Genomic DNA, 24,433 nt, shown 5'->3' on the forward strand with positions numbered 1-24,433 from the left:
ATTCTTACGGACATTTTCCCCACAAATGTTTACCATAGCCGAAAACACTATTTTATTCACCCCGCTGTTACTCGCGGGCCGTGTGCAAATATACATATTAAGTAGAGCGAGCGAGTGAGTGCTTGGGTTTTAACCTCGCACTTAACAATTTTTCAGTCATATGACGACGAAGGAATCCTTAGATTGCATGTAATGCGTCTCCTTGTTACAGGACGGATTTCCACAGCTCTTTTATCTAATGCTGCTTCACTACGACGACTTACCGAAGGCAAGTAAGGCACCCCGTCCGAGCCATTACTGTCATACCGATCAGCCAGTCGTTGAACTATCCCCTTCATGCTGAACGCCGAGCAAGGAAGTTACAACTTTCTCTTTGAAGAGTGTAACTCGACCCAGGACTGGCCCTGGATCCACTGCCCCCGAAAGCGGACGCTCTTGGCCGGTCATATTAAATAGAGATTACCTTTCAACAACACTGAGTGTGTCACGCAACACACCGGCCAGTACGTTGACCTCCCCGAACAACATCAGTTTATGATATTCATTTCTACAAATAAAAGAATTTGAGTTTGTTTACTTGTTAGATTTGCTTTTATGATTTATACACATACGAACTGATAAAACTGTTAATTTGAACAGTTCATAGACATCGCGCATTCCTTTTTAGTTTTTTTTAAATATATATTTTACCCCCATACGCCATGACGTGGGAAAAGAATCGCGTGTTTCAAGACGTTCCAATCTGAGCTGAGCGGTATAAGTTATCCTCGTGTAGGCAAGGGTACATGGGAATTTATACCTTGGCTGTGAAATTTGCTAAAGTCTCACACCCAGGGATTAAATCCCCATATACCCTTCTCCACACGCGGATAACGATTTTCTCCTTACCATACGTATCAAATAGAAAACCAGTCTCGCATATATATCTCGGACAGTTTACAGTGTTCACTCAGTTTACACATGAAGCGTGATATGGTGTCCTTCCCTAGCCATACGCCATACTCAGAAATATTTCACTTAGGCCTGCACGACCCCAGCCAGCATTATCGTGAGAGGAAACCAGGCAGGGCCCAGGGAAATCCCCGACCATCCTCAGGTTGCATACAGACATTCTCACAATCGAGACCGTTTAAAAGTACTAAAAAGTCCTGATATATGACTTAATTATGAATTACCAGGTCATGCTGAAAAGTTTTCATAAAAAATATGAAAAAGAATAAAACAAAAAACGGAATACAAAAACACCGCTGTATAACATGCAAAATGAATATTCATACTGAGTGTATTTATTCAATCCCATCACTATCACTATATCAGTCCTCTGGCATTTCACTTGTCAAGGCTGCTATTTTATTTTCGTACCAATCAGCTTTGTCCGATTTATCAAGTTTACGTAAAACCTGGATAAGCCTTCGGCCACACTTCATCGTTTGTGGCGATGCTCCAAATACCTTAGAGCTGAGATCAAATGCGGTTGTTAAGGATTGGGCAGCTCCAGTATAGTCGTCCATTTTCTCTTTAATCTCAGCAATAAGAAAATGGACAGTGGCCTGATCACCGCAACCTCCCATCACAATGTTCTGCACTTCAAGAGCTTTCTGCAGAGAGTGAAGAGCCCCGTCCAGATCGCCCACCTCACTGCGCAGTTGACCGTGGCTCATGTGGATATAGCGCTGGAATATGTGATTGCCCATAAACTTTTCTAGATATTTCAGCACGGTGTTGTACTCGTTGTTCGAGTCTACAGCTTTTTGTGGGTCTCGAGTTTGTAAGAACTGATTCCGGTGAATTCCAGCGAGGGCTTCCACCGAGAAACCCTTCAGAAACCAGCGGACATTCTCATCAGGGTGACTGTTACCGAGCTTTAAGCTTTCCTTGGCTATCTCCTCGGCTTCTTCAAAGCGACCATTGTGCGCGTAACATTTTGCTTTGGTATGCATATAGAACGTTCGCTGCTCCACGTCTGAGACGGCCATGTTGTCTTGAATGCTGCTGGCCTCTTCGATGTAGCGAAGAGATGAAACGGCATCGTGTTCTGCAACTCGTGCGTAGAAACTTAGCGCTGTCAATACCATGCTTCGTTCTCCTGCTTCCTCAGGAGCTAAGGCCTCTAGCAAAGAATCGTAGATTTGGCGAATTTTCTTGTCTGGAATCGTTATTCGGAGAAACTCTATACCCTTGCGGGAAGCGAAACCAAGGAGTAGATGTGTGAGATGGGGATTCGCTAGACAAATCTGAAACGCGAGTTCAATATTCTGTCTCTCCGACCAGAACTTATGCACAGCCATCGAACAGGAGTCTTTCACAAAGAACATCTCGCTTGCATTTAATGCAAACCTGACGAAGTACTCGCAGTAGCGACGCTGGACGTCTTGTGTGCTCCAGCCCTGACTTTGCATCTGCCGCATTTGTTCACAGAATGTCCTCAGCAACGGATGGATGCTGTATCGCCGAGAATGTTTGTCAAACATAAGCAATGATCTGTCTTCTAGACTGCGCAGGATTCTCTGAGTATGTACGAGATCCGTGCAAGCCATCTTCCGTTCCGAATCCACTGAGGGCTGAAACATGACCTGAGCGGCGTTTCTGTCAAAGCTTGTGGGGAATATTGAACAAGCAATGAGACAATTCTGCAGAGTGTCGTCTAAATGGTTGAAACATGATTTGAAGCAGGAGACAATTTGTGACGAACTGGGAATACCTTCGATATTCTGCATCGCGATCAACGTGGAACCAGGTGTCCCCTCCAACGCTGTCACGATCTCCTCCGGACTGCTTTCTCTTTGCAAAAGTATAGCCAACAGACGAAGGCCGAGAGGGAGATATCCGGTCAACTCGCAGAGCCTTTTGAGGAGGTTTGGGTCGAGATTTGGCACCAGACGCGAAGCGAGGGACACACCATCAGATTCGTCAAGGGGATTCAGCCTTGCTTCACACGTGCCAACAGCTAATATCTTAACAGAAACACGGCTTGTTATAATGACTCGTGTTTTTGAATTCGCCTGGAGAATTTTGTTCAGAAAACTCAGAAACTCGTCCTTCAATTGCTCCACCATGGCGTCCTCGGCATTGTCCAGAACTAGAACTAAGTAACTGCTCAAGTTGCGGATCAAGTTGCAAACCATGTTTAAAGGGTGCCTTCCAAGAGACTGTCGCATGGCTAGCAGTATGTCAAAGGCCAAATCTTCGATTTTCTTTATGCTGCGAAGGTCAAAAAAGAGAATGTGGGGATTTGAATGCGTGTGAAGCTGCCTGACATATTCATGACAACAGTGGATGACTAGAGCGGTTTTGCCTACACCGGGAGGACCAGTTATAGTGTAAATTCGTTCGCAGCTGTTGAAGGTTTGAAGCCATCTTAAACACGCACCTCTATCGGCATCTCTACCCACAAAAACTGTTGAGACAGCCGGTAAAATAATCGTTTTGGAACTGTTGCAGACATTGTCGATACCTTGTCTTCTGTCTTGAACAGCGTCTGGAACATACACAACATTTGTCTTGTAGGCTGACATTCTACTGATTATAAATCATGCAAAGAAAAACTAAGAGAACCAATAAATACAAAATAATAACTATTACAATTCACCCAACGAGTAGCTGGCTGTTTTATCATAAATTCTCAATATCTGCCCATGGTCGTGATGGGTTTCCTTCAGCCTCTGCCTAGTTTCGTCCCGGTTTCCTCCTACCATAATGCTGTCCGTCATCGTATAAGATAAATATTCTTCAGTACGGCTTAAAAAAACCATCATATAATTAAATGAAATAAATAAAATCCTAATCAGTCCGCCAGTCTGAATCCACATTAGGAAATCGTCGTTATATGTCAGAATGGGGTGCTTGACAGCTAACCGTTGATTGGCTGCCACCTCATTGGCTGCCACTCGAGACATTGCGGTGGGTACGCTTCGAAGGATGCATATCCATACAGAACTCACTCATCACGCTGACATAAAACTCGTTAAGCACATGCGCTGTAAAGATTTATCCTCCCATCACAATGTTTGCAAGTTGGCGCACTTTGAGTCTGAAAATCTCTCTGAAAGTAAATGTTGTAATCCTACAGTAACCAGGATTCTAATAGTGGGCTAAGCATACTCTAAGGCTTGGTCTTGTTGCATTGTTTTAATATGTTTGTGTACTAAATGTGATGACAACGCAGCATTTTTGAGCAATTTTAGGCCAATGACGTCTAATATATTGCAATGAACATGACTGCATTTCGTTTCACCTATTTCTGCTTAAGCCATGGTGCTTTACGTGAACATTTAGAATAAAATCCGATTTTCACCGGTTACGTGAGACAATTTTAGTCACGTGATACACATAATCCATTATCTCACAAACTATAGTTCCAGACTAATCTCGACATAAAAAAGTCCGTATATCACACCTTTCAGATCTGGATGGCCTCTATTAGTTACGTGATACACACAATCTATACTTTTTCCAGATTCGAACTGATTTAAGATCAGAAAATCTGTATTTTAGCGCGACATGTGGGTATTTAGTGTGATGTGTGGTGTATTTTAGCATGACATGTGGGTATTTTAGCGTGATGTGTGGGGCATTTCGGCGTGATATGTGGGTATTTTGGCGTGACTTGGGAGTATTTTAGCGTGATCCGTTGTGTATTTTAGCGTGACATGTGGGGTACATGTGTGAATTCGCCTCCTAACAAGCGTGGTACCCATGACATCCCACAAGGTATAATCCACCCGCTTTCCTTATCGAGTGTGTGTAGACGCCAGCGACGACATGGTCATACCAAACGCCGTCTTAACACCTGAATTTCGTGACCATATTTATGACTTTAATTTTGTCAGACATAAATGTCATAAGATATTAGTTCTGGTGCTCAAACTTACATCCAGTAGGGTATCAGCTTATAACTTTCAAATACATATCAAAACACCTTTCAAAATCAACAGAACTCTCAGGATCAGGCAAAAGGGGCAATTTAGACCTTAGTTTATACGAAAGTCATTACTGTATTTTAACAGCCACCTTTTCTTCATCGTCAGAGCTAGAATAAGCACCAGGACACGTATTTATCAAGCAAATTAACACTTAAAACAAAAACTGCACGTGTTTAAAAAGCTCAAACTCGGAACATGAAAGATGTCGGAATGCTTACGTAAACTGGTGTTGTCGCTTTGATCTACCGACGTCTCGTCGAGTAACTGTGCGAAATGGGGATAGTTTGCCCGCAAAGCTTCAAGGAAGAACTCATAGGCCCTTTCATCCTTCTGCAAGAGAACTTCTATCAGACGTTCGGCCCTCACCCTGCAGTTACTTCCGGCGTGTATCTCCTCATATTCTTCAGCGCAAACTGCATTGTCCCTTCGCAAATAGTCCGTGACGTGATTCACGTCTATTCCCGTCTCTGCGTCCGTTAGGACGTCGTAGTTAAGCCGAAGTTTGGCCTGGAAAACCTCCATTCCCCAGCCTCATTTCCAAATCAGTCACACCTGCAAAATATCAATAATCACTTAAAACGCTAATACTAGACAAAAATACAACAAATATCTTAACCGTAGTTATTTCGGAAGTGGGTTGGAAACTGGCCTATAAAAAAGTTTAATATGGAATCCGTGTGAAGAAATGGGATGCTCCAGTTAAAAAAAAAAAAACACAAAAAACACCAAAGCAAGATGTCGCGCCCACACTCATATGACTAAGATGTAAAACAGGGTATTACAAACATAAAAGGCATACTTTCTAAATGTTATATGGGGAACATTGTCGATGCATAACGGTCCAGTTTTCACCGCGGCTGTAGCGACCCCGTGGGGTCGCGGAAGACGCAGACAGCGCGGTTCCGAATTCTCGTTTTTCACGAGTTTTAGTTTGGTTTGGACACGACGGTCGCCGGGAGCGTGGTTTTAATCTGGCATTACCTTAGACGCAGGGATATAAAGCTCTGCTGTTCTCGCTCAGCCAGGCTTGACAATCGTGTACTCGTTTCACTTCATCACGCGGCATTCCGAGACTTCACGAGATTAACCCCCTAGCCACAGAACAGATGCAGACGACAACGCTTAACCTTTCCCGTAGAAGGGTCAAAATACGCTTGAAGTTAACAGCCAAATTAGGCGAAAGGTTAGTGAGGTCAGTATAGTATGTCTACCTAATTCTTCATTTAACTATAGCGGTGTCAGAAATATGGCGTCTGCTTAAATGTCCGCTAGCTCGGGTTGAAGGTCATTTTTCCGTTTTGTTCAAGGAAACATCAATCCATCCAAGGTCCGGGCATCGCTCAATTTTAGACTACATGATTTCAGAAGATGTACCTATAGGAAATATAGGTTGGTATAACGCCATTTGCTGCATTTTTTCTGTTGTTGAAAATGGCAAAGAAGCAGGACTTCATATTTTTCTATGTGTGTTTAGCTTTTCTATGCGCGATAAAGTTTCAAAGAAACTCAGATTTTGTTTTCTTTTGGAACTCAAATTTTGTCATTCTTTCACTACGTCATTGTGCATGTACCATTAAAGTTTGGTAGCGCTACGTGCAAACACAAAACAAAAACGCCATGGAAATCAGACTTAAAAACTGCAAAGCTAATTGGTCAATTCCTCCAATAACAAGTCCGTAAAAGACGACTCTAGTAGTATGTATGGTATTTATTTACAACAGTAATGCATATAGAAGGAAAACAGAGCGGAAAAGGTACCTAAAACAAATTGTTTAATATTACAGAGTGTACAGAGCACGCGAATAATTCACAGTAAGTAGGTGTACATTCATTTGATAGAACACGTGGATTTGGCAGGCTATTTCCGTACACGTGTATATTTAAAGGAAAACCATGAAAAAGATCTTTGAAAAGTGTTCCTGACTGATTGAAATATTGTTGATTTTCATATGAGTGGTAAAGCAAAATTTTTACACATTATATCGGAGCTTAAAAGCTGATTTAACATTTTAACCCTCTTTCTTTTTGTAAACTTTCTTTACATAACACTTTCTTTTGTAGGGTTGATTATTCATGCTTCGAAAATCTCAGATTTCATCCTTTGCTCAGCGGGTACATAAGATTTATTTATTTATTTGATTGGTGTTTTACGCCAATATAAAAATATTTCACTTATATGACGGCGGCCAGCATTATGATGGGAGGAAACCGGGCAGATCCCGGGGGAAACCCACGACCATCTGCCGGTTGCTGGCAGTTTTTCCCACGTACGGCCAGAGAGAAGGCCAGCATCACTTGGACTTGAACTCACAGCGACCGCATTGATGAAAGCCTCCCGGGTAATTACGCTGCGCTAGCACGCTAACCAACTGAGCCCCACGGGTGCATAAGAGAGTGGTTTATTATTGAAATGTCGAAGACATTCTCTGATTGACTGAAACGACCATAACTCTTCAGACATTTCAATGGAGTGAGGAACCCATTCTGACATGGACTTTTTATGTGGTATCGTCTTTCCATATGATCAGAACGGGTTCATCTGTCATTCATTTTTAAAAACTGCGAAAAGAATCTTGGTGAAAAAAATCTTAGTAAGTGAAAAAAAAAATCTTCGTAAGTACAATATTCTTCCGCCCAACAAAACATATCGGTAAAAGAACATGCACATGTCTGCAGCAAGGTTTTTAGTATTATGAACACTAGGAGTTATTTGAAACACGGATCAAGACAGAAAAAAAAAACAATTAATGATAGCAAATAAGTAATGCATGGAGCAAAGGCCTTCGACGAGTACAAAACATGCAAACAATTTCTCAGGGTTTAAAATTTGCTTTATATGATATAGTCTTTGGCCCGCATGAAGTCCGTGAGATATAAAATTGAAAATTAACGTGGCATGCATCCAATAAATAACGTGTTCGACCACAATCCATCTTTTCTGAGAAATTTATGCATAGAATTATTATGACAATGATGTTAAAAATGATGTGTTTGTATCATTAAAGATGAAAGCTTTGGTAAACCGCGTAAATTATTTCTCTACATTTCTCACAGACAAAACCAGTATTATCGTAATTAGGGATTACACTTTCTGAATATAGCACAGATTCCAGTGCTGAAAATTGGCTGAGACCAATACGAATTTCGAACCAGTGACCTCAGAGTCTGGGACCAAATGGCCAGCAATACATGCCAACTGTTTAGACTACTCGAACCCACTGGCGTTCCACAAAAATAGAAGCCAGGTGACCGACAGATCACATGTTCGCCGTAAAGTCTAGCGGTTAACTACCTTCTATTTCTGTGAAGGCCTGTTGGGCGAGTGGTCTAGACGGTTAGCAAGTATTGCTGGCTATTTGGCACCTGACTCTGAGGCACTCTCTCAAAATACTGTATTGATCGCAGTGCTGGTTGAACAGATTGAAGAATTTTTATTTATTTATTTATTTATTTATATGATTGGTGTTTTACGCCGTACTCAAGAATATTTCACTTATACGACGGCGGCCAGCATTATGGTGGGTGGAAACCGGGCACAGCCCGGGGGAAACCCACGACCATCCGCAGGTTGCTGTCAGACCTTCCCACTTACGGCCGGAGAGGAAGCCAGCATGAGCTGGACTTGAACTCACAGCGACCGCATTGGTGAGAGGCTCCTGGGTCATTACGCTGCGCTAGCCAACTGAACAGATCGAAGAATTAGGATATCTCTTTCGTATATATCAGTTGTAAAATAAATTATGTATACACAATTTCTGAGGTTAAACGAAATACTGTTTCATTTAAGACGGTAAAGCATCTACTATGGTAAGCCTGTAAATGTGTTTACTGTGGTAAGCCTGTAACAGTGTTTACTGTGGTAAGCCGGTAACAGTGTTTACTTTGGTAAACATATTGTTTATGGAAAATATTCACCACACTGCTTAGTCAACTTTTCACTTTTTTACTGTAATCATCTTCCTGTCAACAAGATAGGGGTTTCGTAATCCCCTTTGCAGTGTAAGTGTTCAGAAACCTACACTCTATCGACAGCCAATGGCATCGCAGCCCGTGTACATCTGCCAGGGCATTTTCAGCCGATCATTGTTCGTAATTGATCGACCCTCATAAGTGTACCGGAGTGTATTTCCTTGTTTCGGAGCGAATGCATGAATCTTCGGATCCGATTTATTCCTTGACACAACATTGTACAACAGCTATAAGTAGTTCAATGAACGGCGATCGATGTGCTTTTACCGAAACACCCAGCGGAAAGTCACAGGGCTATCAGGAAATACTGGGTGTAGAGAAAGAGGCCAAACAGCCAATCCAGGTAGCCTTTGTTGTTGTTGTTTCGCCACTAATTTCTATCGAGCCTATTTTGCCTCACAAAGACCGTCACCCCAATAACCCTTAAACCGTCAGTGTGCAGGGATTTTTTTTCTCTTTGACCTAGCACTTCTGCGTGATATAAATGTATTCATCGCATGCTTCTTATTACAGCCACACCCCGTGTTGTTTTTAACTCCTGACAATGTCAATAACTGAGGTAGAATCTGATTGGACCATGATTCATGCATATTAATGAAGGGGAATTCAGCAGGGCTATGAACAGTTAACATGGCTCGGTAAATCAAGGTAGATGATGTCGGACATCGCTAGATTGCCTACATGAATACGACCATAATAAACATATGAATTTAATTGCTGAACAGAGTCTGCACGAATAAACACCTGACCACGATCATAACCGGAATGTGTTTTTCATCAGCACTGCACAAATGAATCTTGAATGTAAAACCCTCAAGCTGTCTCTGGTGCCATTTGTTTGTGCCAGTTGCATCATGTTATAAATTTGTACAACAGAATATCTGTTTAAAGCTAAAACCAAATTAGGTCACGGTTGACAGGAAAACCCTGGGGATTCCCCAATGAAGACGCGGAGGTCGCGCTTTGATTGCTTCAGTGAGGCTGAAATTTGAACAGTAAATATGTGCATTATGCAACTATGGCCTCTGCCACTGGTTTTATTCATGTCATACGATCCATTCACGGTTGACTGGCCATTCATTTGAAATACTGAGACGTTGAAATACGAGGCTAGTTGGTGTAAAGAGTTATCCAGCAGTTTTTGTGATTAATTTGAATCTCAGACGAAGATTTCTCTGGCTCATCCCTGTTTCCACTCAATAATCGAAAGTCCCTATGCACATCGGTTTGCTTAGGCACGAAAATTTCTGGCTTGCTTCTCACAATCTCTTTCAGTTACAGGATTTTCCTCATACTCTTTTAAGCTTCCCTAAGATATCATCTGCTGTATGTTTATCTGCTTTATTTGCATGATATTATATCCTTGCTTTATATTTATTTAATTATCAATTTATTAATTTGATTCATGTTTTACGCCGTACTCAAGAATATTTCACGTATACAACGGCCGTGATTCAGGGCTCTAACAAGTAGGAGGATGCTGCCCAGCAAGGAGAGAAACCAGCAAACCAATGGCATACAAGTAAGCGCCACATAACCTTCGATTAATTATACTAAGTGCTTGCTTAGCTTTCTTATTTATTTGATTCATGTTTAGTGCCATCATCAAACATTGTATGTCGTTAAGGGCTATGTTTCTGGTTTTATTTAAACTGATTTATGGATTTATGCTTAACTTTGTACTCAAAAGGACATATCATTCATAAATATGGCGGGAGGAATAAAAGGATATATCACTCCACCAGCCATTCCAGGGCGGGAGATCCAGGGTCAATCTTGAGTCGAGTCAAACACAAGAACTTAAAACTGAGGATTTTACAACTTCAGCATTAAGGGGATAGTGCAAAGACTTGTTGATCTGTATCAGTATAATGGATTGGGCGGGATGGCTTACCTGCCTTCGGTAAGTCGTCTTAGTGAAGCAACATTAGATAAAAGAGTGATGGAAATCCATCCTGCCACAAGGAGGAACATGAAATACACTCCAAGGCCTCCTTTGTTGTCATATGACTGAAAAATGGTTAAGTACGACGTTAAACCCCTAGTATTCACTCACTCTACCGGCCTACATTTGCCAAATTTCTAACGATTATATATGAAGCAAGAATTTTGTACCAACAATGAACCAGTGGGATCTCCCTGTCTGAAGCCGGGGTTGAGCCACCACACCTCCTCCAGTCTAATGATTTAAAGGAGAAAACATAAAAACGATGCCAAAATCAGATGAAAGAGCGTCAACACTTATTTGCGAATATGATATGTAATATTTTTTTTCAAGAAAACAGGGTATTCGAAACATATGCATTTAACCTAAATTATGTTAATATTTATGAACATATGAAAAATATAAGTATGATCCCAATTAGCGGTTTAATACATTTGTCAGCTGAAAAGAACAAATTCTAATGCAAAAATATTTATTAAACCTGCGTTACATCCTCATTTATGACATTATTAAACAAAGACATAAATACTAAAAGGTGGTTCCAATACCCACCATACAAAAATTATTTTCAAGTGTCTTTTTCTCCGTAAGGAAAAATCAGAAAAAATATTGAAGAAAACATTTAGGAGCAACTTTTCGCACTCTTTCATCTGAACTTTGTCATTTTTATGTTTTATCCACCTTTAAAGGGAACTAAGAGGCCAATGCCCTTTTGTTGTTCACATTCAGGACTAGAAAGTGGACCATAACGATTAAAAGAATGCTGCCCACACTGAAGTCTAATGCGAATGCTATAATAAATTCGGCATGATAATATCTAATGTGCTTTCGAGTACACTGAACATCAGGTTGAAATATATTTTGATATGCCATTTTCATGTCTGCTCACACTCAAATAATAATCTGTTTATTTTAAAAGAATGTCTGCTGAATTGAGTGATGCTACAATGTATCCTGTTATTATAACATAACATCTTGTTAGTGTAATATAATCATTGCGTTGAATTATGCGGGCTATATTTAACAGAAAAATCAGCTGGAGTGATGCAATAACTTGCTGTTATAGATGAATAAATTCTAGCATAACTCAGACAACACACTTTCTGTATCAATTTTTTTAGGGCAACCTCTGATCATGGCGTATCCAAATATGTATTAAAAGCAAAGAACATATTAGCATGAAGTACATTTTGACTTAAAATGCATTTAAAACTTTTTTCGGACCATATTGCGACTGGTGATGTCACTTCAGCTTTTTGCCACTTCAGACATAGATTGCCATATTTCATCATTCAGAATGCATCTTCAGTTAGAGCTATGAATGCATTCAACAAATGAATCTTGAAACGATCTATTTCCAGCCAAAAATATTGCTGTAATGTCACTACCCTCTGGGTCCCAAAAGAACACCATAAAATCCTACGTTTTAAATGCATTTCAAATTAGTCGGTTAGAAAAATTCTAAACAAATGAATCAAACTATTTTCCCCGACAGCGCTGAAGTGTTTTCCTTGCCTTTAACTTTGTTTTATTTATTTATATGATTGGTTTTTGATGTCGTACTCATGAATATTTCACTTATACGGCCGCCAGCATTATGGCGGAAGGAAACTGCGCAGCGCCCGGGAAAACCCACGACCATCTGCAGGTTGCTGTTCGTCCTTCCCACGACACCTACGACCCATACCTTTAACCAACTGGCCAGTCTGTACGTACAATTATATATGAGTCAGACTAAATTCGGCCTAAGCTACATGTTTAGCTTACAACAGCTATAAGAACAATATTTACGTGAGAGTTACATGCTTAACTTTCAGTTCTGCTCCAGTACTATAGTGGGTGGGCGAGTTTTCCTCAACACGTTGGTGTGAGATCATCCACGGGAGATAACTCGATCAAAACTCTCAACCGTTTAATGGCTGGTTGAGGGGAAAGAACTAACTGTTCATTACGGATGTTTCAGCCAGTCGAGCCGCTAACCCAACACTTTCCCTGGGTTTCAGCTAAAGGTGTACATGAAGGCGAACCCTTAACCCAACAGAGTCAACTTACTTCACACACAAAAATAAACCAATGTGTAGTGTGTCGGTTTCTCAACACCGAACCGTTGAAGACACTTGTCAACGAGCTGGGGACATGTTAGTAATTATACTCACGGTTACTTAGCGGCAGAAATACTGATCGGGAAGAAACTTGACGCTAGACTGAGGTAATCTGTGGATTGTGGTCGGAAACCAGCGTCATGTCATTTCAAAACAACTCTCAGAGACGACTTATACATGCACATTCCACGAACACATTCTCACGCCATGCGTGATCACTGTGGATGTGGGCCAAGGGGAATACGGGGCACGAATCTGATTGGCTCACGGAGAGATGTCGCTTTAAGCCCATTACTCCAGTAACTATAGCTAGAGAACGAGCATATAACGCTAAATGTGGAAGTGAACTCAGATTTTGTTTCCTGATGTGACGTCATATTTGTTGTTGTGTCTTGTCCCACACTAGAAGGGAATCACCCGGTTGGTTTCAATTTAAGAAAATTTTTACTAGGGATAAAGATAAAAAAAAAATTAACAAAGAAAAAAGCAAAAAAAAAAGTGATATTTTGACAAATGGTCACACGTAATCGGTAAAATTCGGCTTCTAGTCAATTTAGATCAGCTACGACTTTAATTGTAATTGTCCATGTAAATGTTTAAATTGAATGTTACGTGTCCCTTGAATAATAGCCGTAAGGTAAAAATTTAAAATGAAAACAAATACACCAATGGAAAAAAAAAACTATACACTTTTTTCATACTGTCTATCTTACTATATTTTGAACGTAACAGAGACTCGTAGTTACAAGGAATTTTTGAAAAGGCATCATTCTACCATTCACATATTGTCAAGAAGTCTTAGAAAATTCGCGAAAAGTTGACCAGGGTAGAAGAAATTTTAGTGAGCAATATACTGTTATTATGTACATGACCAAGGTCAGTAAGTTCTCTGGCAAATTTTTCATCCTGTTTCACCGGGAAAAGAATTCCGATACGTTATATCATTAACTTATTTCCTGTTCAAATTAAAATCACACGTGATTTCTGATGAGTTTTCCGAGTGAACCAATATGCATGTGATTGTTTAATAAATGCTAATAACAGCATTTTGATTGATTTATTTATTTAATTGGTGTTTTACGCCGTGCTCAAGAATATTTTACTTAAACGACGGAGGGTGGTGGGTGGAAACCGGGCAGAGCCCAGCAGAAATCCACGACCATCAGCAGGTTGCTGACAGACATTGTCACGTACTGCCGGCGCACAGTATTTTGAGCATTTGGAGACAAGTGCATAACACGTAATAAATTAAAACTAACACCAGTGTATATTTTTACTTAATTCTGCTTTAGCCGTGTACTACATGAACAGTTTGAACAAAACCTTAAATGTGGTAAACTGCCAAGATGCTGGATTTCTACGATCACACGTGTGACCATTTGCCGTGACATTGTCGATGCTGCTCTGGTTTTACTCTCTATGCTGCAGTTTTTTTTTTTTTTTGACTGGGGCCTTTTCAGGAAAACATGAATATTCGTGTTTGTTTTCTATTACATATACAATGATCTTAGAATGCTTTAGGCGTGTTTGGTACCCCGTACTCAAGAATGTTTCAATTATACGACAGTGGCGGGAAGGGAAGCGGGGGAGTGGGGGGTCTACGGGGCCCACGATCATTCGCATTATGGCTGAGATTCACATGTACAACTGGAGAGGAAGCCAGCATGAGCTGGATTTGAACCAACAGCGACCACATCGGTGAGAGGCAGCTGAGTCACTTTTGTGCTAGCACGCTAAATACTAACTTAACTTGTAAAAGTACTCTACGATGTTTGATGGAAAAGATGTATAAAGCAGAGCGACAATTTTTGTAAAACTACATTTGGGAATAATTTTCTTTGTTTCCTGTTTGACAATAATCATCGTTATTAAGGTTGCATCTTGCACACTCACGGAAGTATTATCATAATATGAAATGCGTGGCGAACGCAGCGATTTTTAACGACTTAACGTTTCAAGCTAGAGTTTAGAGCTCTCTACCTTTCGCTTCACCACCACTGCGACCAATAGACAACTTGATCTTCGGAGTCTGTGAGACGCACGTATAGGCTTGTTTATGTTTAGCCTCATCATTTGTATTCTCTCGCGGGACTGTTTAATCAGCACTCATCAATAAAATGTTTCACATTTTGCTTAGAATCATGTTGTACATACTCTATATAAAGAGAATGCATGTGCATAAAGTATTGTTGGAGACACAGCTTGTGACAGATGGTTTGTTTTCTAACATCACATCCTGCCTCATCACCATGACTTTAATGTCCTCGGTGTTGTTCAGTACTAAGTTTGCTATTGGTGCCAGTGATGTAAAACGAAAAGTAGATAGCGACGAATGCGCTGTAAGGAGTATGTGCGCATTCTCTACGTTCGCTTTACACGACTACCACCATCAGACAAGCTTGACCTTTGGGGACTGTGTCACACACGTGAGTTTCTTTGTACTTGACCTCGTCAATAATATTCTTCCGCCTACTATTTAAGCAGCATCCATAAGTAAAATAATTTCAGGTGTCTGTCAAAATTATGATGTGCATGTCTCATGAACACAATGTTACCCCAGTAACCTTAGCGTTGTTCAATTTTATTTATTTGGTCGGTGTTTTACGCCGCACTCAGTAATTTCATTTAAACGAAAGCGGCCAACATTATAGTCGGAAGAAACCAGACTAAGCCAAGAGGAATTGGCATTGCTCAAGATTTCTTTACAAAATTTGTTAGTGGTGACAATGATGTAAATTGAACGTAGTTATCGGCGCATACGAGGTGTTCAACCATTAATCAACAAAGAGTGAAATAAAATATTAATAATTATCAACATTTATTTAATTCCAATATAGGGTCGCTATATATTAGCGGAATATGCCATGTAACGAAGTCCAGATTTCATTTGTGATGAACCACTAAAGGTTCTAAATACAAGTGCTTGAACAATGTTATCGTTTTGTATTCAGCACGTAATCCCTCATTTCCATTAAACAAATACAATGTCCCATATATGTACGCTTATGGTCTTGTATGCAGCACACAGTTGCCTGGGAAACCACATTTATAGACAATTATTGCGTTTCATAATACTTCCATGATACATTTACAACTGAAAAAATAGAATATTCCATACATATATACATACTTCACAGCAACCAATGCATGATTATATAAAATTATTATTATTTTTACAGCTAAAAATAAATGAATGAAGTTTGACTTGACGCTCTTGTACATATGAGGTGATTATGTACATTCTGACAAGAAAAATAGTTTGTATATGTATACATCAGCCGATGGGGTTCTAATGCCATACGCGAAATCATTATCTAAGGAAATTTCTTGCCTCGATTTGCTGTGTCGAAAGTTGCAGAGCAACATTGTTTTTTTTTGCTGGGTGGTTTATTTATTTATTTATTTATTTGATTGCTACTCAAGAATATTTCACTTACCACGACAGCAGCCAGCATTATGGTAGGAGGAAACCGGGCAGAGCTTCCAGGAAACCAACGACCACCTGCGGGCTGCTGACGGACCTTCTCACGTACGATCGGAAAAGAAGCCAGCATAACTTGGATTTGAACTCACAGCCGGGTCGTTGACCCTTTACCATGACTATGTTCAGTGTCTCTGGTCTTATGCCATAACCTTGCCTTAGATTATACAGATGATGCATGCTGAAAAATGGGATATCAGGAATTGTCACTTCGAAAGAAGTGATATTTGCATTATAAAACTACTACCTTCCTTTTAAACGAAAACACAGTTCAAACCTGAAGTAACCTTCGTCTGATAATCTCTGCGTGGAAACAGACATTCGTATACCAGTCGTCAGCCAAAATGAACGTTCCACATCAATAATGGCAAAGGCCAATTCCGAAAAAGACGATGATTAACGCAAAGCACCACAGAGCTAAGAAAGTACAAAAACCATGGAAATAGGACACAATCATACAGAGGCATAAAACAGACATGGCTGTTTTCTTTCTTTTTTTTAACTGTGCATTTTTTTTAACTGTTGGAATTGGAGTGTTTCTTTTTTTTTTAAGTAGGTCCCCCAAAAACGAAAAACTCTCAGAAAAAGACCTCGGGCCCCGAGATAATAAGCCAATTGGATTACAACTAGGTTCGTGGGGTTCGTCTAAATCATGATCCGTGCAGCCAAATGATTTGCTGAGTATGTCAAGTCTGGACTTAGTAATCTCGAGCTCCGAGATAACCATCCAATGATAATGTCACATACATGAGTGTTTCTACAAAAGCGAAGCAAAACGTAATCCGATTGGCTTATTATCTCGGGATGCGAGATCTTTTTCTGGGAGTTTTTCTTTCCCTTTTGTCTGCTTAGAAAAAAAAAATGAACTCGTTAACTGTCTAGGCAGGTTCCGTTGGACGGAAATTTTTTACAGTTGAAGTCATGTGGCCACTCAAATCCAAATTTCGCCATCAATGGTTGACAACCTACAAGAAACACAACAGTACACAGTGGGGTATTTGTGGCTAAATGTCTATTTACTTTGCTTTAGGCGACATCAAATTCAGGACAGAGCCGATATTAAAAAGCTGAAAACTTGAATAAAGAAAAAATTGAAATTCCACTTTTTTGGTCTGATCTAGATCTTGGTGAGGTCTGAACTCAAACTTTGTTTCAGCTCAAAAACTACTATCGGATGACGCGATGAGCTGGGGTATGCTCAGTGAAGAAATGAAATATTTAGATTCAATGTCTGCTGATTACTAAGTATATGGTGTGAAACAAGAGCAAAATCAAACAAAGAATTCAGGAGAGACATTTGCCGAAAAAACAGTGTTTTAAAAGCAAATGGGCTACTCATAAGGAGACGAATTTTTATTTACGTTTTTATTTATTTTAGTTTAACGCCATACTCAAATATTTTTGACTTTTATGATAGCTGTCAGTTTGACAGGTGGAGGAAACTGAGCTACTCTAGGTAAACCACCGCCCTCGGGCAAGTTATTGACAAGCTTTCCCACATGTGACGTATAGACATGCACACCATACCGCTGGAAGGTACGTCTTCTTCAACAAATGTTTGGCTTTGCAAGCAGACACATGGGCCTTTTCTCCTTACTGTCACCATGGAGTCAGTAACGAGAGTCAAACGAAAATTTACAAATACCATAAAATTACCAAAAGGTAAACTGTAGAATTTAAGTGAGAAACACGAAGTGTTCTGAGTACCGGTTTTTGTCTGGCGTTTTAGACAGAGATGGAGCTCACACGAATGACTGTGAAACATTAAATTGTCCGCCATATGAGAGACTGACTTTAGAATATTAATCACCCAAAAAAGGGCAATGCAATATAGAATTTATGGTTCCGTTCTAAACGCTCGTAAAATGCTTCAACCCGTGTTTTCACCCTTTTAACGTCCTTTATAACATGCCCGTGGAGTCTCTTGAGGTTGAGAAGGGAGGGAGGAATTGCTCCCTGGGCAAGCTGGATCTAAAATGATTGGTCCATCTCGTTTAAATCATAATTTTGTGCTCGCTGGGGACTACGCTCTACATGTGTCCTGCCTGACAGCTGACTTTATTTCAATTATTTGAAAGCACTATTGGTGATGCTGTATAGTTAAACATTTAAAAGATATTTTATGTCATTGTTTAATAACTATACTTTACGTGACTTTTGAATTTTTACTAATTACTTCCTTTGCTTTATTTAGCTGGTTTTATGAGCGTCTGTTTCCTTTTGTTTCCCAATTTTGACCATGTTGTCGTCACAACATGGTTGAAATAGGTATAGATGTCATTTGGAAAGTGGATTAAGTAACAGTATTATCGTTAATAGGGATTACAATTTCTGAATTGCTGGCGATTTGGTGCCTGACTCTGAGGTCGCTGGTTCGAAACCCGCAGTGGTCTCAACCAAATTTCAGCACTAGAATCTGTGCTATATTCAGAAAGTGTAATCCCTATTAACGATAATACTGTTATGGTTGAAATATTTCCAATGTGGCACTAAGTTCCAGTCATTCATTCATTTATTAGTTTTATAACTTGTACCTACCAGCATATGCAGCATCACACACACGTCTACAAGGTGGGACAGGTGTACTGACCCCATCACACCGCGGGGCGAGCACGCTACAAATCAGAAGCGGGAGGGAGTCGGAGCACTGAATCTTAAACAGTGGATAATACTGACTGATTGAAATGCTAGCCTCCTCTTGAGTTGTCATGCCCACCATGTTTGGAAAAGATGTCAAGTTGTACCTGTGGACAATAAATTGTATCTCTATTTTGTTGGTGACTGGAAGCCTTGTGTCAGTGAAAGGCAAATGAGGGCAATTCTACCACTCAATGCAAACATATATTCTGTGATATCACACAAAATTATTCCCAGCACAACTGCGACGGCAAATCATTTCAACCCAAGGTATTGTGAAGCCTTTCTTGCATAACATAATGGCCTAACCTTGCCACTTAACACAATGGCCAAACCTTGCCACTTAACACACTGGCCAAACCTTGCAATATAACACAATGGTCATACCTTGCCACATAACGCAAGGGTCGAACCTTGCCACATAACACAATGGCCAAATCTTGCCACAAAACACAGTGGTCATACCTTGCCACTTAATATATTGGCCAAGTCTTGCCACATAACACAATGGTCATGCCTTGCCATATAATACAGTGATCAAACTTTGCCATATAACACAATGGCCATGCCTTGCCACTTCACGCAAAGGCCAAACCTTGCCACATAACACAATGGCCAAATCTTGCCACATAATACAGCGGTAAAACTTTGCCATATAACACAATGGTCATACCTTGCCACTTAGCGCAAGGGTCGAACCTTGCCACATAACACAATGGCCAAATCTTGCCACAAAACACAGTGGTCATACCTTGCAACTTAATACATTGGCCAAGTCTTGCCACATAACACAATTGTCATGCCTTGCCACATAATACAGTGATCAAACTTTGCCATACTACACAATGGCCATACCTTGCCACTTCATATAAGGGCCGAACCTTGACACACGACACAATAGCCAAACCTTGCCACATAATACAGTGGTCAAACTTTGCCACACAACACAATGGCCAAACCTTGCCACTTAGCGCAAGGGTCGAACCTTGCCACATAACACATTGGCCAAATCTTGCCACATAACACAATGGTCATGCCTTGCCATATAATACAGTGATCAAACTTTGCCATATAACACAATGGCCATGCCTTGCCACTTCACGCAAAGGCCAAACCTTGCCACATAACAAAATGGCCAAATCTTGCCACATAATACAGCGGTCAAACTTTGCCACACGACACAATGACCAAACCTTGCCACATAATGCAGTGGTCAAACTTTGCCATATAACACAATGGCCATACCTTGCCACTTCACCCAAGGGCCGAACCTTGCCACATAACAAAATGGCCAAATCTTGCCGCATAATACAGTGGTCAAACTTGCCACACGACACAATAGCCAAACCTTGCCACATAATGCAGTGGTCAAACTTTGCCATATAACACAACGGCCATACCTTGCCACTTAACGAAAGAGTCGAATCTTGCCACAAAACATAGTGGTCATACCTTTCCACAAAACACAGTGGCCAAATCTTGCCACGTAACACAACAGTCTTTCTACATAACACTGCAATAAACCATTCCCATATAACATGAATGTCAACTGTTTTTTAACATCAATACGGTGTGAACACCTTTCCAGTCTATGAATCAAAACGAAACATTCGTAAGCCAGACGTCAACCAAGATGGACGTTCCATGTCAAAAGTCACATATTCCCAATGTGACGATTACGGACATTCCACCAAAGAACTATGAAAGTGTATAAAGTAAGAAATTAAGACAGAACCACAAAAAAGGAGGCAGGCAATAGTTTTCAATGATGTCTAAATGAGTGATTGAGTCAGTGCTTGGGGTTTAACGTCGTACTTAACAATTTTTCAGTCATATGACGATGAGGGAATCCTTAGAGTGCATGTAATGTGCCTCCTTGTTGCAGGATGGATTTTCACCGCTCTTTTATTCAGTGCTGTTTCACTGAGACACCTAACCGAAGGCAAGTAAGTCGCCTCGCCCGAGCCATTATACTGATACTGGTCAACCAGTCATTGCACTATCCCCTTCAAGCTGAACGTCAAGCGCGGAAGTTACAACATCCTCTTTTAAGCTCTTAGGTGTGATCTGACCCAGGATTGACCCTGGATCTACTGCTCCCAAAGCAGACGCTGTACCAAGTGCGCTATCGGAGCCGGTTAATGATGTTTGAAAGACGCAAAGAATGTTCTAGGTAAACAAATGAAATCTGTGTTTAAATCGTGTACCATGCTAGAATATAAGTTGTTGATGTTAACACAATGGTCAACTTTGCATATCTACACAATGGGCAATATTTCCCACAGAACACAATGGAACTCCTTCCAACACAAGACAAGGGGAAACTTTCACACATACATGTCACAGCACACAGAACCTTTCACATAATAAAATAATTGGATTATTGTTTTCGTTAAAAATTTCACGCTAAATATAAAACTGACTATTTCCACTGCACCACAATGGAGAACTTTTCAGCCCAAATGCAGTAAGGATACTTATCCACTACAGACACAATATGGGTCACATCAGTGTTGGACAGTTTTTCCATCTGGTACACTGGGTACCTTGATCACCAAATAAAAGTAGAGGGGGCTTCTCCAAAAGCATAAAGAATCTTTCTCTCCCATGGCAACAGGTGTCTCAAGCTATATAGGAGCCCGTCTTCAAATAAACTTTTTTACCCACAAAACATGCCTTCCGAACTCTCTAGAATCTTGATGACTCATTCTTTACTGATCGATACATGATACCAATATAATTGCAATCCAGTCTTATGTGTTCTCTGTTGACATCTAACCTCAGTTCAAAAGGCTGATATCATTGAGGGAAGCTCACCGACATGTAATGGTAACAAAGAAGGGACAGAATAATTAAAGTAAGTTCTTGACAACAGTGAAACTAAATATGCACACATAAAACCTAATGGCGTATGCATCATGAATATGTATATTCAAAATTTATCAAAAAAAAAAAAATATATATATATCATGACAAAGGACTTGAATCGGGAGAGGTTAAAATTAATTTTCGTGTATGTTCAAGTGCTTGGATAAAACTTTCCACTCCTTCAAAATACCTACATGCAATGCTGACAATACTTCACCACTTTTGCGCGTATTACACCAGCATCTGTAACTGTCCCAATGCTTCATGATATTTTGTAAGCGTGAAAATGGGTACAGTATTTAAGATTAAAACAAAATGCATTCTGTATCAAAACGTCTATTTGAAAGTTGGGGGACAATGTTGGCTATCTCACCCTAACTCTCGACAGGATGTCAGGTGCAAATCTTCACATTGGTATCTGATCCCATGGGTGGTGGTGCTGGCTGGGGCAGGTGTGCTTTGACTCCGGTTGGGCAGAGGGATAGGTATACCCAGGAAGGTTAGGAAGCCTAGCATGTGGGGCAGCCCCTGGGTGGCTAACACCTGCATGGTGGAAAGAATAATCTCGAAGGCCTGAAATCAGTCAGAATGTTGTGTATGTTATTACACACTGTTAATAATTCTTAACTTCGAATCAGTTCACTGCACTAAAATTACGAGACACCTTAAGAATCTGTTTCACCTTATTAAGAATACCAAGAGTTGTTTTAGACATCCATAAAGTTAAAATTTATGCTCAGGAATCTAAGTTTAGCAATAATATCTCAAATTACAGGTGCATTAAAATTTTCCAAGCATGCATCAACCTCAACCGTGTGCTGTCTAATTACCTAACCTGTTGTGAGACCCTCCGAACCAAGAGGGTCCACGGCAATCACACATGTTCATGAAAAATAATCACATTTTCCAAGACTACACCACAGCAGTTATTGAGTTATTGAAATAGAGGCCACAGCAGGGTAAACCGTGAAAATGTTCTCTTTTGTCAATGGGCTATTTTTGGTTAGGCCAACCTAACAACAGGCCAAGACTAGCAAATTTTGTACAGAAATCTTGAACAACGCCACGGTCACAGTGATGAGGAAGTGACGTCTGAAAACACAACCAACCCTTCTCTTTTGTCTCTAACAATACCTTTTACTCGTGCATTCTCTTTACCTGAAGTATGTACAACATGATTCTAACCAAAATCTAAAACAATTTTACTGATGAATGCTGATTAAATAGAGAGACCACACATGATGAAGGTAAGCCTAAACAAGCCAACGGGCCTCTCACAAACTTCAAAGAACAAGCATTTCTAGTGGTGGCAGTGGTGTAAAGCGAGCATAGAGAGCGGCACATGCGCTTTAACAGGGTTGGAATTAAGCTGTTGTGATGGTAACCTGTTTGCCGATTGCCCTTTTTTCATGTGCGGTAATCCATTATAAAAATGGGTTACCACCCGTTCATTCAATATATGTTATCTGTACTCTTGTTCATTGTGCCTTTCCAGTAAAAAATGTTTCACACAATGGATAGACCTCATTGTAAAATAAATAATTTGTTTTGTTGAATAAAGCACACTGCGACACATCTATCCTGTTTTTACTTGTTTTATGTCTTCATTTAACTTAGCATTAAGTTACAATGGCCAGTTCTTGAAAACAGTGTACACTCTAGACATACCCGAAATCGTCAAGACAATGTCAAAGACCGCTGTTGGAACTTGAAACAACACTTGATGTTGAACTGCCACTAGACCTACTTTCACTGGCGTCACTCATGCTGAAAACATTGGATGTTGTTGTTGTTGCCGCTTTTCTCGTTGCGCAACTAAACAGAATTTTCGCTTTGCCCAGTCATGCAAAGACCCGGACTTGACATGTCTTGTCACAGTGGATTTGTGGGCGTAAGTTACGCCGTCCACATAGTTTATGAGGGACTGTCAACTGTTTTAAAGGCCTTTTCCCTGTGAACTTGAAATATTTGAATCTCAGCCTTAGATCGTGGCGAACGGGCGACCGTTCCCCATAATTAGACGGGCAGCGACCCACGCGTAACCCGAACGAGCGTTCGCCGCTTAATTCCGAGCCTGCCTTAAGGAGTTATAGCTAAAAGGCCAGCCAATATTGGTAGGCCTGAACTCACCTGATGGTATGTATGGTCCTCGAAATCAGTAACTCTGCCAAGACACTTAGTCTCACTAAACCAGACCGTCCTAACCTAGCGGTTTTTCGGTCTTTCGCAATACCTGTCACATTCGTACACAAGTGGACAGTGATATATGCCAATGAACGCTCGAAAAAAGCACGAGAAAAAAGCCTCCGCAAAAGACTACAAATTTTCATTGGTTGACGTGGGTGTGTATGGCTTCATTAATATTCATCATCTAGCAGGAACTAGAAAAGTAAGATGTCGACCGAACAACACGAACGCGAGAAAATTAGCAGAGAAGCCGAGGCCCTGGTTTGTCAGAAAGGATTGTAAGTAATAAATAGAGCAGAGACAGCTGGCGCGTGGACACAGC

At 40.5% G+C, this 24,433-nt stretch overlaps 1 protein-coding gene across 3 annotated transcripts; it reads right to left on the bottom strand.

Annotated features, from left to right (window-relative positions):
* Positions 1–999: 999 nt before the first annotated feature.
* On the bottom strand, positions 1,000–24,179 carry LOC135477544 (uncharacterized). 3 transcript variants are annotated; one of them, XM_064757687.1, is made up of 4 exons: positions 24,055–24,179; positions 22,298–22,497; positions 5,141–5,474; positions 1,000–3,478 (listed from the first exon to the last, which is right to left on the bottom strand). In XM_064757687.1, the coding sequence occupies exons 3-4, from the start codon at positions 5,442–5,444 to the stop codon at positions 1,314–1,316; spliced, it is 2,469 nt and encodes an 822-aa protein (XP_064613757.1). In that variant the 5' UTR covers positions 5,445–5,474; positions 22,298–22,497; positions 24,055–24,179; the 3' UTR covers positions 1,000–1,313. The 3 variants fall into 3 exon arrangements, with proteins under 3 accessions (XP_064613757.1, XP_064613759.1, XP_064613758.1); XM_064757689.1 differs by lacking the exon at positions 24,055–24,179 and adding an exon at positions 23,593–23,713; XM_064757688.1 differs by lacking the exons at positions 22,298–22,497; positions 24,055–24,179 and adding an exon at positions 12,993–13,521.
* Positions 24,180–24,433: the final 254 nt, after the last annotated feature.

Source organism: Liolophura sinensis, chromosome 11 (assembly GCF_032854445.1).
Source record: "Liolophura sinensis isolate JHLJ2023 chromosome 11, CUHK_Ljap_v2, whole genome shotgun sequence".
Lineage (NCBI taxonomy): Eukaryota > Metazoa > Mollusca > Polyplacophora > Chitonida > Chitonidae > Liolophura > Liolophura sinensis.